At 42.1% G+C, this 14,824-nt stretch overlaps 1 protein-coding gene across 1 annotated transcript in view; it reads left to right on the forward strand.

Annotated features, from left to right (window-relative positions):
* The window catches only part of gpc5b (glypican 5b), a 55,639-nt gene that overhangs the window by 1,282 nt on the left and 39,533 nt on the right, over positions 1 to 14,824 (forward strand). The window contains exons 2-6 of the mRNA XM_077226244.1: positions 1,329 to 1,490; positions 5,457 to 6,166; positions 8,176 to 8,357; positions 8,491 to 8,550; positions 9,722 to 9,844. Coding sequence (XP_077082359.1) covers positions 1,329 to 1,490; positions 5,457 to 6,166; positions 8,176 to 8,357; positions 8,491 to 8,550; positions 9,722 to 9,844 — 1,237 coding nt within the window. The remainder of the gene's footprint in view (positions 1 to 1,328; positions 1,491 to 5,456; positions 6,167 to 8,175; positions 8,358 to 8,490; positions 8,551 to 9,721; positions 9,845 to 14,824) is intronic.

Genomic DNA, 14,824 nt, shown 5'->3' on the forward strand with positions numbered 1-14,824 from the left:
TATATTAGTTTATCTACTGGCTACAATGTGTCAACTGTAATGTAAAGTGTGACCAAAAAAAGTTGTCTAACAAATAAGTCATATGATTACGGAGCATAAATCAGAAATGTCAGTGGTGTTGACAAAATTAACAGGAGTGTAGGATAGACTGTCAAATGTTTTTCATGTTCCACATTTCGTGTTAAATCAAAAACGCATTCCTGAATAGAAGTCATCTCAAAAATGTTTGGGAGTTCCTATGAAATTGTAAGCTGGGCATATTCAGTTTGTCTAAAGTTCTTGTTTATGGAAAGGATACATTAGAATTTTGAGGCATTGCTCCATGCGTATTAAGCGCAGAGGGGGTGAGAGAGGTCAGCAGAATGCCGGTGATCACAGTCAGCTGTTCTAATGCGTGGCTTATGGGGTCCCATTTGTGTAAAATTGGTCACATAGGATAGGGCAGGGGGACTGACAGAGCAGATATCGTCTGTCTTGATCACATGTGCTCTCTTTATATGCACCCGCTTGCTGTACAACCATACTGTATATGTTTTATTTCTGTCCCGATTATTTTAATGAAAAAATGCTTAGAAACATTATTGTATTTTTAAATATTTGAATCTGTAACTTTATGTTGTGTCTCTTTATTGTACAAAAAAAAGTTGCTGCCTTATATTTTTAAGTATTCAATTTATTTCAACTTAAATTACATTAAACTGACTTAAAAATGATCTTGTAAAAATTGTAAAAGAGTAGAAAATTGCTTAACTTATTTTGATGAGTTAAAGCAATGTAAAAACATATGTTGTCATAACTTATTGGTCATACCATTTCCTACAGTGTTTAATTTAATTAGATTTTCTTAATTTTTACGTGCTGAAAGGTCACTTTTTCCAGAACTTATCAACATAGGTTCATCCATATCTTTTCGTGCTGTAGTAAAATTAGCCTATAAAAACTGTTAAAATGAGGGATGTTGTACTCGGTCCTTTTTTTCTAATAACTTAATTTGAAAATCATATTTTATTTGGTATTTACAGAGAATATAACATATATATCACACAAAATATAAAAAATCCACACCAATTTCACTTGACGGTTAATGATCAAAATTTGTAGTTGCCATGTTATAACAAAAAAGGAAAATTTGAACTGTAAATTAATTTACGATATGCAAAACAATACCTGAAACATCAAAAATAGGTAGGGCAAAAACAAATCAAACATTTGCACACATAAATGCTATGATCAGAACTTTATTCCAAGACGTTATTTAGTTTGGAGAGGTTTAATGTTTAGTGAAAATGCCCCTAACTGAGTCACATTCTTTGATTGATCCTCCACAGATGCAGATCTTCTCATCTGCAAACACCAGGGTCCCACATGTTGCACCCGCAAGATGGAGGAGAGCTACTACGCCGCCGCCCAGAGAGACACACACCACAACATTCTCTCCTATAGCTTCGAACTCAAATATCTCATCCTGGGCCATGCCTCTACCTTCCAGGGTATGTATCAATTTTTAGTGATGCCTTTTGTCAAATAGATACTTGGTCATGTGCTTTTTGCATTTGCAGCAGAAGCAAGAGGTCATGGGATCAAGTCCCGGCCACAGCAGGTGGTTCACGCGTTCACTACATGCTGTAGCTTTGTACGCATGCATGGATACACTGCAGGGTGGTGTTTAACATCTCATGAGTCGTATACTGTGACTTTCCGAGGTTACTTGGAGATTTGCTTTTTCTCCTCTGTTTTTCACGCTCACAGAATGATCCTTTATCTGCCTGAGATCTCCTGTGAAGCAGTACATGTTTTTCTTAGAGGTTGACTGGTACTGTAGGATTAGGCCTTTCAGATTCAGTGTTTGAATAAAACGTACAAAAAGAACCAATCAGAAAGTTTAGCTCTATGCATATCATTATCCACTCCAGTGAGTTTCCATGTATAACATATGACGTTATAAACCATCAACTTTACAGCTCTAAAACCTCGCCCAACCAAATATTTAAGTTCATCCAATTTGTCCGCTCAAACTTGAACAAAAACACTTTCAGGTTCATAGGAAAAGGGCACAGTTGCTGTCCTCTCTGTCTATGCTGCCAGCCGAGTGAATATTTAACGAGTTTAAAGCAAACGAAGAGAAAAATGTTGAAATTCTTGGCGTATCCATGGAGATCCGTCTCACTGCACTTCAATGTATTGCTCTATAATGAGAGCTTTTGAAAAGATCAGTTGTCCTTTTCTGCTACTTTTCGCATGGTTGTAGCTGGTGTCCTGTTTAAAAGAAAGAAGGTTTGTAAAGTGTTTTTCATTCCCACGTGAAAGAGGATTTTTAATGTAGATAACTTTTTGTCTATATGCCTGCGTGTTTAAGGGGGAAAGTAATAATTCAAATAAAAACATTATGGACTCTTTTTAGGAATCTGTCTGTTCAAGTGTTAATTCCAAAACTTCTGTTCTTATCAGTATGATTTTCTTTCTTCCATGGAAGTAAAGAGAGCAATTTTTCAGTGATAAGGACTGTCAAGGTCCAAAAATGACACCAATGTTAAGACATGTGAGAACCAAAGATGTTTGATATTGTTGACGTCAAAGGGTTAGGAGGATGAACTGTTAAAATTTTAAAAGTAAGAACATTTTTGGGTGAACTATTTGAAAAGTAATATTTGCCCTTTGTACTGGAGTAATTCCATTGTAAAGCAAATCCAACATATGCTGCTCACATACAAAAGGCACTAAAAATACTGTCTGCTGCCTTCTCTTGATCTAAATTCAGACCTGGACTGGGTACAGTGAGTGGAGTTATTCTGACTCTGATCTTTTTTAAAGAAAGACTCATATCAAATACAACAGGCACTGAGTTAATAGAGCTATCAGGGGTTCAGTCATCCAAGTTAACCCTTCTATCCATCTTCTCAGAACATTCTGCTGTCCCAGAGGTTAGAGGTCAGTTGTGGTGATTCCCGGGCGCCCTCGGTGACCCCTGTGATCTGCATGACTCCCCCCCTCCTCCCCCGACATGTCTCCATCACCCAGAACCATATGAGAAGAACCCCATTACATGATCCAGGCATAATCCTCTGCCATGTCACCTGATACTGAGGTGTTTGGATGTAGTTGCCAAGATACACCCTAGTCTGAATTTTTAGGCATCTTTTCTTGCAAAACCTCAAAGGCTTGTTATAGAAAGATTCTTATGGGTGTCTTGGTATCGTTGGCCAAACATGTGTTCTTTTGTTCCTCCATCAATAAAGAGCAATCATAACTTTAGGCTTGTTGTCAGCATGCTAGTCATTCTCATAGAAATAAGACAGAGCTGGAATGCTTTGGTTGTTTTGAATGAGATGACACTAAAGCAAACTGCACTTTGAAGGCTTCTACCAGCTGTCCACTTAAGTACCCGTCTGTCACATGTCATACAAAAGTTAATATCCCATTGTAAATAATGTGCATGGTACAACTGACTATGATCCTCGACTTCCATTTGCACCCCGTAGGCAAAGTGAGGTATAAGATGTCGCCCTGACTGCTAAAATTGGTAATAAGCTAGCCACATGTGTCACATATCTCCAAACTAACCTTCAGCTCAATAAAGATCCATGGATTAACTGTTGTCAGCTTCCATTAGTCCAATGGAAAGAGAGATTAGATGCATAAGAAAGAGTTGTAAGCAATGTGAGACAAGGCAGAGGTGTACCATGACAGACTATGTTTGACCCTCTCGTAAATGTCAAACAAAATTACCGCAATTGTTAGTCCACTCATGTTACGAACGTGTATGTGTCTACAATCCCAAATCAGAAAAAGTTGGGACATTTTGTAAAATGCAATAAAATCAAGAATCTGTGATTTGTTCATTCTATTTAAACGTTTTTTAACTGACAAAAGTACAAAGAAAAGTTTTCCAATGTTTTCACTGACCAACATAATTGTATTTTGTAAATATGAATAAATTTTGATTTTGATGACTGCAACACACCCCAAAAAAGTTGGGACAGAGACATTTTTACCACTGTGTCACTTCACCTTTCCATTTAATTACACTTTTTAATCATTTGGGAGTTGAGGATACTAATCGTTGGAGTTTTGCTAGTGTAATATTTGCCCAATCTTGCCTGATACAAGACAGCCGCTCAACAGTCTGTGGTCATCGTTGCCTGATTCTCCTTTTCATGATGGGTCATACATTTTCCATAAGAGACATATCTGGACTGCAGTAAACAGGCAGGCACATCCCTTCTATGGTGCAGAGTGTCTAGAAACCACTCAGTTGTAGCAAGTGCAGAATGAGGCCTGGCATTGTCTTGCTTCCCAGGAAAGACGTCATCTTGATGGAAGTTTATGTCTCTGTACAATCCAAATATATGCCTCCATGTCAATGGTACCTTCACAATAATGCAAGTTACCCATACCGTTTGCAATGATTACCGTTTGCATACCGTTTCTCAATACCAGCACAGATGTTTGATTTTTCACCTGTCGCTGGTGAAAGTCTGGTTGGTCCCTTTCGTCTTTGGGACTGAGAACTCGATGTCCATTTTCTCCCAAAAACAAGCTGAAACATGGACTCATCTGACCACAGCACACATTTCCACTTTCTTCTAGACCATCTGAGATGAGCTCAGGCCCAGAGAACTCGCCGGCATCTCCACATAGAACTGATGTAAAGCTTTCTCCTTGCGTAACAGAGATTCAAGTGACATTTCTTAATGCGGAGTCAGACTGTGTTCAGTGAAAACGGTTTTCCAAATTACTCCTGAGCACTTGGCTGTATTTAACGGATTAGCATGATGGTATCTTGTGCAATGCAATCTGAGGGCTCAAAGGTCACGCACATTCAACAGAGGTCTACTGCCTTACCCAACACAGACTGAGATTTCTCTGGATTCCCTGAATCTTGTGACAATATTATGTATGGAAGATGATAAAAGACATAAATGCTTTGCAATCTTGGATTGAGAAATGTTATTTTGTTTATTTTTTTGACAATTCTCTCATGATATTTGGCACAAAGTGATGAGCCATGACCCATTTTTGCTTAAAAAGACTGAGAAGCACTTTTACACCCAAACACAATACCCTCAACTATTACCAATTCACCTGCTCATTGTGGACTGTTTCAAAAGAGTTGGATAATCTAATTTGGATAATCTTTTCACTTTTATTTTGTCTCTGTCCCAACTTTTTTGGGGTGTGTTGCAGCCATCAAAATCAATTTGTTCATATTTACAAAATACAATTATGTTGGTCAGTGAAAACTGGAACATTGGAAAACTTTTCTTTGTACTTTTGTCAGTTAAAAAAAGTTTAAATAGAATTAACAAATCACAGATTCTTGATTTTATTGCATTTTAAAAAATGTCCCAACTTTTTCTGATTTGGGGTTGTAGGTTGACTATGAAATAGATGTTCATGTGCGTAATTTTCAGCACTTGTTCAATCCAGAATTTCTCTTTTATTTCCTCTTCCCACAGATACCTTCCATTCCCTACTCTCCTTCACGCTAAACAATACCTACTCGCTCTTTGACAGCACCTACAAGACAATCTCTCAAGATGCAAGACCTTTAGTGTCAACCCTCTTCTCTGACCTTGATCTCTACCTCCGTGGCAATGCCAATATCTCTGTGGAACACTCCGTCCACAGTTTCTATGACAAACTCTTCCCGTTGGTATACCAACACCTGGTCAATCCTGGCTTGGGCTCTCCTGTTTCTACCTGGTCCTCGGAAGGAAGCGAGTGCCTACGTGCCACACGGCATGACGTCAACCCCTTTGGCCCTCACCCACAGGCACTTGCTCAGGGACTGTCTAGGGCGCTAGTGGCTGGTCGTGCACTCAGTCGGGCACTGGCAATCGGTGCCGAGGTTCTGAATGTCACCGAGTCGGTGGGGATGACAAAGCAGTGTGGACGTGCACTGGTGGGGATGTTGTTCTGTCCGCACTGCCGCGGACTGACCCTGATCCGGCCATGCGGAGGCCTGTGTCTCAATGTGATGCGAGGTTGCCTAACAGGCCTGTCTGAGCTGGATGTGCCCTGGCGACACTATGTATCATTGCTGGAAGACCTGAGCGGGGCACTAGCAGAAGGATACGAATTGGAACTGGCACTTCTACGCATCCGGGAAAGAATTAATGATGCCATCCTTAATGCGCAACTGCATGGGCCACATCTCAGCGCCGTGGTGAGTCATACTACTCTCGGATTCATAGAACACATTTATTTTTATTCCACAAACGAGCTACACCATATGCTGGACTAATCAGGCCGAGCACGCATGAACTTGCAGCAGCATGTTCGCTGATTGGTGCATATCAAATGTCTCGGCCAATCATAGGCTGTGCAGTTGCAAGTTTTGAACATGTTAATCTGCAATATTTGCATGTGCTTAAATCTTAAATTTAGAAGTCTTATAAATGAGCTTTTAGCTTAAAAATTGGTATTTTCACAATGGAGCCCAGTGATTTATTATATCTGCAAGGGATTTATTATTAGCTCAATGATTAAGAGCATGATTATGTGGTAATATGACACGTTCTGTAAAAAATGTGTTGGTCATGACAGTGTGACTATGGCTGTCTGTAAGTGAATACCCAGCCCTGAGGCTATTCATACCATCAACGCCAGAGTCTGTGTGCACGCCATAGGATGGCCGTCTGCAGGTCTCTCTCACTTGAATATTTCACTGGAATTGCGACTGAGGGGACGCAGGGGTCAAGGGTTTCATGATAGCTCGGCTTTGCACCTATCATGTCCTGGTGCTGACAGCTCTCTATGGGTAGGTCAAGTTTGAGACTGCATTCCCACAAATCTGTCTCAATGGGCATAGACTTGCCAGTCAGAATGAGAGATATTATTACTTAAGCCCTCAACCGCAGCCCCCATAAACTCCAACACCAAGCTTACCACTTTACAATGGAGGCTGCTTGTGGGAGTTCGACCCCCCCCCCTCCCTTTGACACTCCATCGTTGGATCAAGTGTTGCTCACTCACTGATGCCATGAGGCTGGAATGACTTTAGTTTCACGTTACCTGTCTTGGAGTCTTATGGGTTGGACAAGAGCTCTAGAAAAGTTGTTAGATGCAACCCCAAGACAGGTCGGTGAAGTTATAATTTGGCCAAAAACACACTATACGCTGGTGATTCTACTTTGGGACCCAGAGTTTATGTTGGTCATAAAGTGACAGCCCGACATTCAATACATATAGAGGTTTTTTTTCTTTCTTGTGCTCAGCCACTAATTACTCCACAAACCATATTTGTAAGTGCATCCTTATTTGAAGTGGTACTTTAGCTATTTTTTACCTAACTTAGCATAGTTTTTGTTCATGGTTTTTGAAGAAGAGGGAATGTCACACTACTTGTCCATGTTGGTGTCTAGCTAAATTGGCTAGCTTCTGATAACTGTTAAAAAAAAAGAGATTCTAAAGAAAAACTTGTGATAACTTAATTGTTTATAAGATGTCTATATGTGGCGCCCAGTGTTGACATGGAGGACTATGGTGCCTCTTTAGTCCCTCACGCTGCTTGTGGTCTGGCGCTATCTTGGTGCTGCTTGAGTTGTTTGGGTGTTGTCTGGTCCCAATTAGCCTGATGTCCTGCATGCAAATTCACCTCTGGACAAAGACGGCTCCCGTGAACCGGCCGGCCCCTTCCCAAAATGCAATGCAGCTAGCGAGAGGCCAGAGTAGGGGAATGAGAAAGTTCGGCTAATCCTTAGATAAATAAAGTGCTGCAGAAGATATACAAATACAAACACATTTACACACGCTCACATAGACCACTTTTTCAGCCCTCATTCTATTTTGTAATTTTTGGTATTGGAAACGGTAAAATGCGGAAAAACAAAACTATTTTTTTATTTATCTTATTTTTTATGCTTTTTTTTTTTGCGATACTGAGATACTGAATAAAATAAAATACAAATTTTATACAGAAAAGTTAATGTATTATAATTCAGTATCCAGTACAGTTAAATACAATTAAACCTCGAGATTATTGTGTAAGACGGTTCCAATTAAAATCAATAATACTGTAGAGTGTTATTGTACCATTTATCAGTGGCCACTAGATGGAGTAATGTCTTTGAATTGGTGTGAGTCCATTCAAACAGGCTTAAATTGTGCCATTCGCCATGTTTTCCAAACACATAATAATTTAGTGGATCTTTATTCCTCATCTCTCTCTTTCAGGTAGGAAAAGTTTGTGGTTCCTTGACTGAGTCGGTTTTCTCCACTCCAGTCAATCCCACCTCAAGAAGTTTGACTCCTTCAGTAAACCCCACCTTTGAACTTCAAACCTCAGTCACGTCCTCCAGCCCAACAACACTACCTGAAACAGGCAACCAACACGAGCACATAACATTAAAAAAAAGGTGAGAAAATGACATGCATCAATTGTTGAACATATTTTGACCCTTTTAAGACCTTACTAATCAGGTTATATATAGTAATTTCCCTGCTGTTTGTCTTCTTTCCTCTAACATCTGCACTTGTCGGTGACCCCAGGTCTCTGCCTCTGAAACCTTCCAAAAACGACAAACCCAGAAGCCTGAAAAAGATTTCAAAGTAAGTGTGTATTAAAGGGGACTAACTAACATTTATTGAAATAGCAATTCAGCTTCCAGGTTGTTGTGTTTCACCAATTTCCAATAGTGCCCTAAAGGGATAGTTCGGCCAAAAATGATATTTAACCCATGCATTACTCACCCTCAAGCCGTTCGAGATGCATATGTCAATCTTGTTTCAGACGAACACATTTTCAGTTATTTTAGAAAATGTCTTAGACCCTTCAAAGGATATAATGTGAAGCAATGGGGTCCACCTCCTTCAAGTCCCAAAATGTGCATACATCCTTCACAAAAGTAATCCATCTGGCTCCAGGGGGATAAACGAAGGCCTTCTGATGGTAATCCGTGCGGTTTTGTCGTAAAAATATACATATTTAAAACTTTATAAATGAAAATATCTGACTTCCGGCAACGATCGATGCGCGTTCACGGGTGATGGAAGTCGGCGTACGAGGTATGACGTACGTGGCGTGACGTAGAACGAACGCGCCAGCGCAGCCAGAGAGCAGAGCAAAACAAAACTACGTCATACCTTGTACGCCGACTTCCATCACCCGTGAACATGCGTTGTTGCCGGAAGTCAGATATTTTCATTTATAAAGTTTTAAATATGTATATTTTTACGATAAAACCGCACGGATTACCCTCAGAAGGCCTTCGTTTATCCCCCTGGAGCTGGATGGATTACTTTTGTGAAGGATGTATGCACATTTTGGGACTTGAAGGAGTAAGACCCCGTTGCTTCACATTATATCCACTGAAGGGTCTAAGACATTTTCTAAAATAACAGAAAATGTGTTCGTCTGAAACAAGATTGACATATGCATCTCGAACGGCTTAAGGGTGAGTAATACATGGGTTAAATATCATTTTTGGCCGAACTATCCCTTTAAGATTTTTTTTTTAAATTATCTCGAATTATTTTGTCATAAAAATTACTTTGGCTGTCAGCCTAAGAATATTCTATGATTTAATCTCACATCAATGCTGTCAGCATTGATTAACAGTCACAAACAAGTATGGGATACCAATTTGCCGCTTGTATCTATAAGTGTTTGGGCATGTTTGATTAGAGAAGTGTGATGACTGGGGCAGAACTGGTTGTACTGTATAATTATGCCTGGTTTGATGCTTTTTGATAACTTCCTGAATGCCTGAACTTCCTGCAGGGAGTTTATGGGCTACATTCAGCGATACAAATCGTTCTTCTCCACCCTGCCAGAGATGCTGTGCGAGGGGGAGGTAGTAATGGATGAAAACACCTGCTGGAGTGGAGAAGATGTGGTGGAGAGGTAAGCTCTTGTCAGACGAACTCAAATTTGCATGTAAATGCATAGATAAATAGTGGTCAATAACAGGGTGCTCTTTTTTTGTCTTTATTCCTTTTAAACTGGATTTTACACAATTTTCTTTTTTTGTCAATGACTCATATTCCTGTTTTAGAGCCAAGAATATCATTTTGGCAAGATTTGCACATTGCCATATCATTCTACATCATCATCAGTCAATTTCTTTGAGTGGCTCTATATTGTAAGAAAATGGAGCATATTGAACAAAAAGAAGATTTCCGGTCTGGCTGAAGAGTGAACAAACATGAGAATGTTTTGTTTTTGTCCAGCCAAAGTCCCAAACTGATTGTAATTGTAGGCAATCAAATCTAATCTCTATCCAGAAAGGTCTCTATCCACTCTGTGAGGTCGTGAAGTTCATAAGATGGCCAAGAGGAGTGATGGTTGCCATGGATTATCGTGGCTTTTCTCCAATCCTCTTCCGGACAGAAGCTTCATTCAGAAAGTTCTGGAGCTCTATTGTGACACTAATGAGATTCCCTGAAAAACACACACTCAAAATAAACATTTGCATATAGGCGGTTTCGCTATCAACATATGTTCATTTAAACACATTCTTATTTGGCTTCCGCAACACAAAATGACCACGACAACTTTGCTTGGATGGAAGTTTTATAATTCCAGATATATCCCCAATCGGGCCTCTTTTGCTCCTCAGCGTTGGCTCAGAGGTTAGAGATCCCACTCCCCACCCACCCCCTGGACAAACTGCCCCATCGCCATCCACACTATGGCTGTAACGCAGGGCTGGCACCATCCATACTGGGGGCCCCCAGTGGGACAAACACAGGGTAGTCCTGGAGACAGGCCATTGTTACCAAGAAAAAAAAGATGACTAACTTGCTAATCTTTTTTTTGGGGGGGGGGGGGGGGGGGGGTTTGTGGAATTGGTATGTCAAACTGAATTGTTTCGTCTGAAAGAGAAGGATTTGGTGGTTCACTACATGCCATGGATGGGCCGCAAACAGGTCCAATATAAAATGTAAACATTTTTGCCATATGGCTTTTAAGTAACCACTAAATCTTTATCTTTCAGACAATGTAAATCAGTGGGAAATAATAAAAGCATGCTTTGTATTTTCTAATACAGAGATTCCAAAAACTGTTAGTAAAGAAAGAATGGACTATCTTGCTAATCTGTCACATAAACGAATAGCAATTCTCTCTATTTGCTGGTAGAAAGACTATAGGCTATGTTTGGAATAGAATACTAGCATACTGCTGACTACACAGTGAATTACAAATGTACAAATGTGAACAGAACATGCTAAAATCAATGCAATGCTAACAAAATGAAAGTATGCTATGTATTCTAGCTTTCTATATACTTAATAATACTAGTAGTATACTAACTAACTCATACAACAATGTTTTTAACATTAGTACACTATGCTTGTGTTTACCACTTCCCTTGGAATTACAGTTTTTTAGTGTTTTAACCATTTTGTGTAAAATGTCAACATGACTGATTAAATAGTTAAATAATGATTAAAAAATGAGTCGAGAAAGAGACAAATCCTGGTTGATATTACTTGTATTCACTCATCACATTGGAAATGGAAATTCAAGTTAAGTGCAGTGCACTGTGGGATATTCCTCTTTTTGTTTTTATAAATCTTGTAGTAGTAGGTCATCTGGATAATCCAAGCTTGCAGATCATTTGCATTCTGTGGCACAATATACATGATATACACCGTAAAAAATAGTGAAATTGGCATGTTAGCATGTTCTTTACAACTTCTTTAAAAGAGCCAACACTGCCCCCTCTGGTCAAAATAGTTTTCCCCATTTAACGGCTTGAACCTTTTGTTCAGTCGGTCATAAGGAAGAAAAGAACAATGATTGCATGGTTTTTGCATGACCATAATGTATTATCTAAAAATATTCTGCCACTTGGTCATAATAAACAGTGGGTCAAAGAAACAAATCGAGGGAAAACATGTGTTCACAATATGGCCAAGCTTTCACACTGACTTGAAAACATGCATTTTTAGCTTGGACTTTTCTAGTCCATTGTATAGCTATGTACAATTTCAAATTGAGCGAACAAGGTCATTTAAAAAATGCTTAACTGGAGTTGTGGTTCACCTCCCACTGCACAGTGAAGTGTATGAATGTCTGTTTCGTAGGATGGTGGAGTTAACCAAGGAAATGTTAGCATGTCTTATAACTTGGCGTCAGCCAGAATCCAAGTGACTGAATGTGTGAGGTTACTTTGGAAACAGTGTGTTTTTGTTTTAATTTTAGGCAACTACCATCCCTAGTCAAAGTCCTTTTGGTTTGTTCATAGTTTCTCTCTCTTTCTCTCTCACGGTTTGTCCATTACTGCCGCCACTGCCAAACTTTCACCCACATAAAAGGTGAAAGGATTGGAAAAGTATGGCCTCTGCTGACTGTCAATCATCGTTAAACGCTACAGCCTCATTCTCAACGTTGTGTTCATGACTGATTTGACACGTGTGTGTGTGTGTGTGTGTGTGTGTGTGTTTTCCTTTCCTCTGTGGTCTTACACTGGTCATATCTTCCATTACAGCTCTATTAGAGTATGTGTTTTCACTGAGGACTCGCCCTTGTGCTCACCCTAACACTTCTTTTAGTTTTTTAAGAGCTTAAGACTGAACATGCTACTTCCTGATGAAAGCTGGTTTAATGGGGTTTAAATAGTGTTTAGCTGTACAATTGGCCTAAAGCTAGTAGCTCTGTTTTTAGCATGGACTAATACCAAGTATTTCATTAACTGGTCCAAGCTTAGTCCACGATAATGTAGCAAATTAGCTCTAAAGAAATATTAATAATCAATCATAACTTGTTATAGTTAGGGTCCCCTCGGTCAGGGAGTAAAACAACTGGCAATGGGACGAGTCCGGAGAGGCAAACAGATCTATCTGTGCGGCCCTGAAGTGGTCCCAGATCAGCTGGCCCCCCTGGGGACGGAGTCGCCACACTCCCTGGGCCACAGGCTGTCGTTAGAGCTCGTAGGCGGCTTGATTGAGCAGACCGGGAATATAAATGGCAGGAAGCGACCTCAGATGCTTCTGACTCCATAGGAGGAGTTGGCGGGCGAGTTGCGACATGCGACAGGAGCGTAGACCACCTTGATGGTTGATGTACGCAGCGGTCGCAGTGTTGTCCGTACAGACCAGTATATGCTTGCCGAGCAGCAGTGTTTTGAGGCGTCTCAAAGCAAGGTGTACTGCAAACAACTCGAGGCAGTTGATGTGCCAATGCAGTGCCGTCCAGATCCCCACTACTGCATGCCCATTGCACGTGGCCCCCCAACGTACAATTGTGATTTAGCTGTGATGGCCATCTTGCGATCTTCGTGCACATGACTGGGGCACGTTCGCTCAACACCGAAGTGTAACAAACACCGCTGAACTTGGGCAGACGCGGGCGAACTGAATCGTGTAGCCGAGTCTGATGGTATGGAGGAGCCAGCTGGACCGGTTGGGAAGTACTCTCCAGGCTTCCACAAACCGAGCCACGGGGAATAGAGGCACCACAGATGTACCCAGGGTGAGGCAGTGAGGTGGGGGCCAAGGACCTGACCTGAATTTGCTCTTTTGACAATTCGGGTACCGCTGGACTCTGGGGAGCCAGCCGCGGAACGGTAACCATCCGAAGAGCTTGTCACCCCATCCTTGGGTGGCCTGTCTCAGGGACGCTTATTATTAAGCTTGCCACCTGGTTTAGCAGCGCCTGAGACAGTCTGGGCGGTCTGACTGCGGCAGGCCCGGGTGGAGGCTGCTGCGGATGCCCGGAGGAACTGGCACCGGCGGCGGGGTGGAGGCAGCAGCGGGCCGCCGGGGCAGGATGTGCCGGATGGCCTTCATCTGCGTTTGGCCAGCAGAGAACTGTGGGGCGCAGTTCTCCACCACGTCGTCGAACAGCCCAACCTGGGAAATTGGGAAGTCCAAGAACTGAACCTTGTCCGCATCTTCCAAATCAACCAGGCTGAGCCAACAATGGCACTCCTGGACCACCAGGGTGGACATTGCTAGACCGATCGCGCCTTGGAGGGACAAGTCGGTTGCGGTGCAGAGCTCACTCAAGAGCGCCCGGTCTAGGCTACCCTCGTGCATGTCCATGAGTGCCTTGTCCTGATAGACCTGTAGCAACGCCATGGCCATGCAAAGAGGATGCGGCTTGCCCACAGGCTTTGTAAGCTCTGCCCATAAGAACGGACGAGAACTCACAGGCCTGAGAGGAGAGACAAGGATCCCCCATCCAAGAGGCAGCAGCTGCCGGACACAGGTGTGCCACGACAGACCGTTCCACTGGAGGGATAGCCTCGTAACCCTTCACCGCTCTTCCGTCAAGGGTAGTGAGGGGGGAGGAGCTATCTAGGCAGTTTCTGGCAATAAAAGGTGCCATCCACAACCTTGTAACGACCTTGTCCACTTCGGGAAAGAAAGGCACTGAACGGGGGTGAGAACCAGCGTGGCCCGACCCGGTAAACCAATCATCCAACCGAGACTGAGCAGGACACGGTGGAGGATTCCACTCAAACCCGACAGCCTCAGTGGCCCTTTTCAGCATAGCTAACATTTCTGGATCTGGCTCGGGCAACGTTACACTCCCAGAGGGAGATAACGCAGCAGAGTCATCATCTCCAGAGCCCAGCTCACCCTCCGATGCTGCAATTCACATCCTGTCCTCTGGAGGGGCCCCGAATGAAACGGCTATTACAGAGGGACCAGCATGCTCAACGGGGGACTCCACCGGCTGCGGTGTGATGAAGGAGTGAGGAGCCCACAGGGAATGGTTACCGGGCGGGTATTCCATCATTATCCTCCGATCACCAATCCCACACGGCACCCTAGGGTGGGGCATTGGAAATGGGGACTCCACCATTGCGGATGAAGGCGAGTCTCAATCTCAACAGCGAGACAGTCATATTCCAGCAATGGGAACATGAACCAT

The sequence above is a fragment of the Siphateles boraxobius genome, unplaced genomic scaffold (assembly GCF_051911475.1).
Source record: "Siphateles boraxobius isolate OS27281-9 unplaced genomic scaffold, OSU_SipBor_1 13, whole genome shotgun sequence".
NCBI classification, from domain to species: Eukaryota; Metazoa; Chordata; class Actinopteri; order Cypriniformes; family Leuciscidae; genus Siphateles; species Siphateles boraxobius.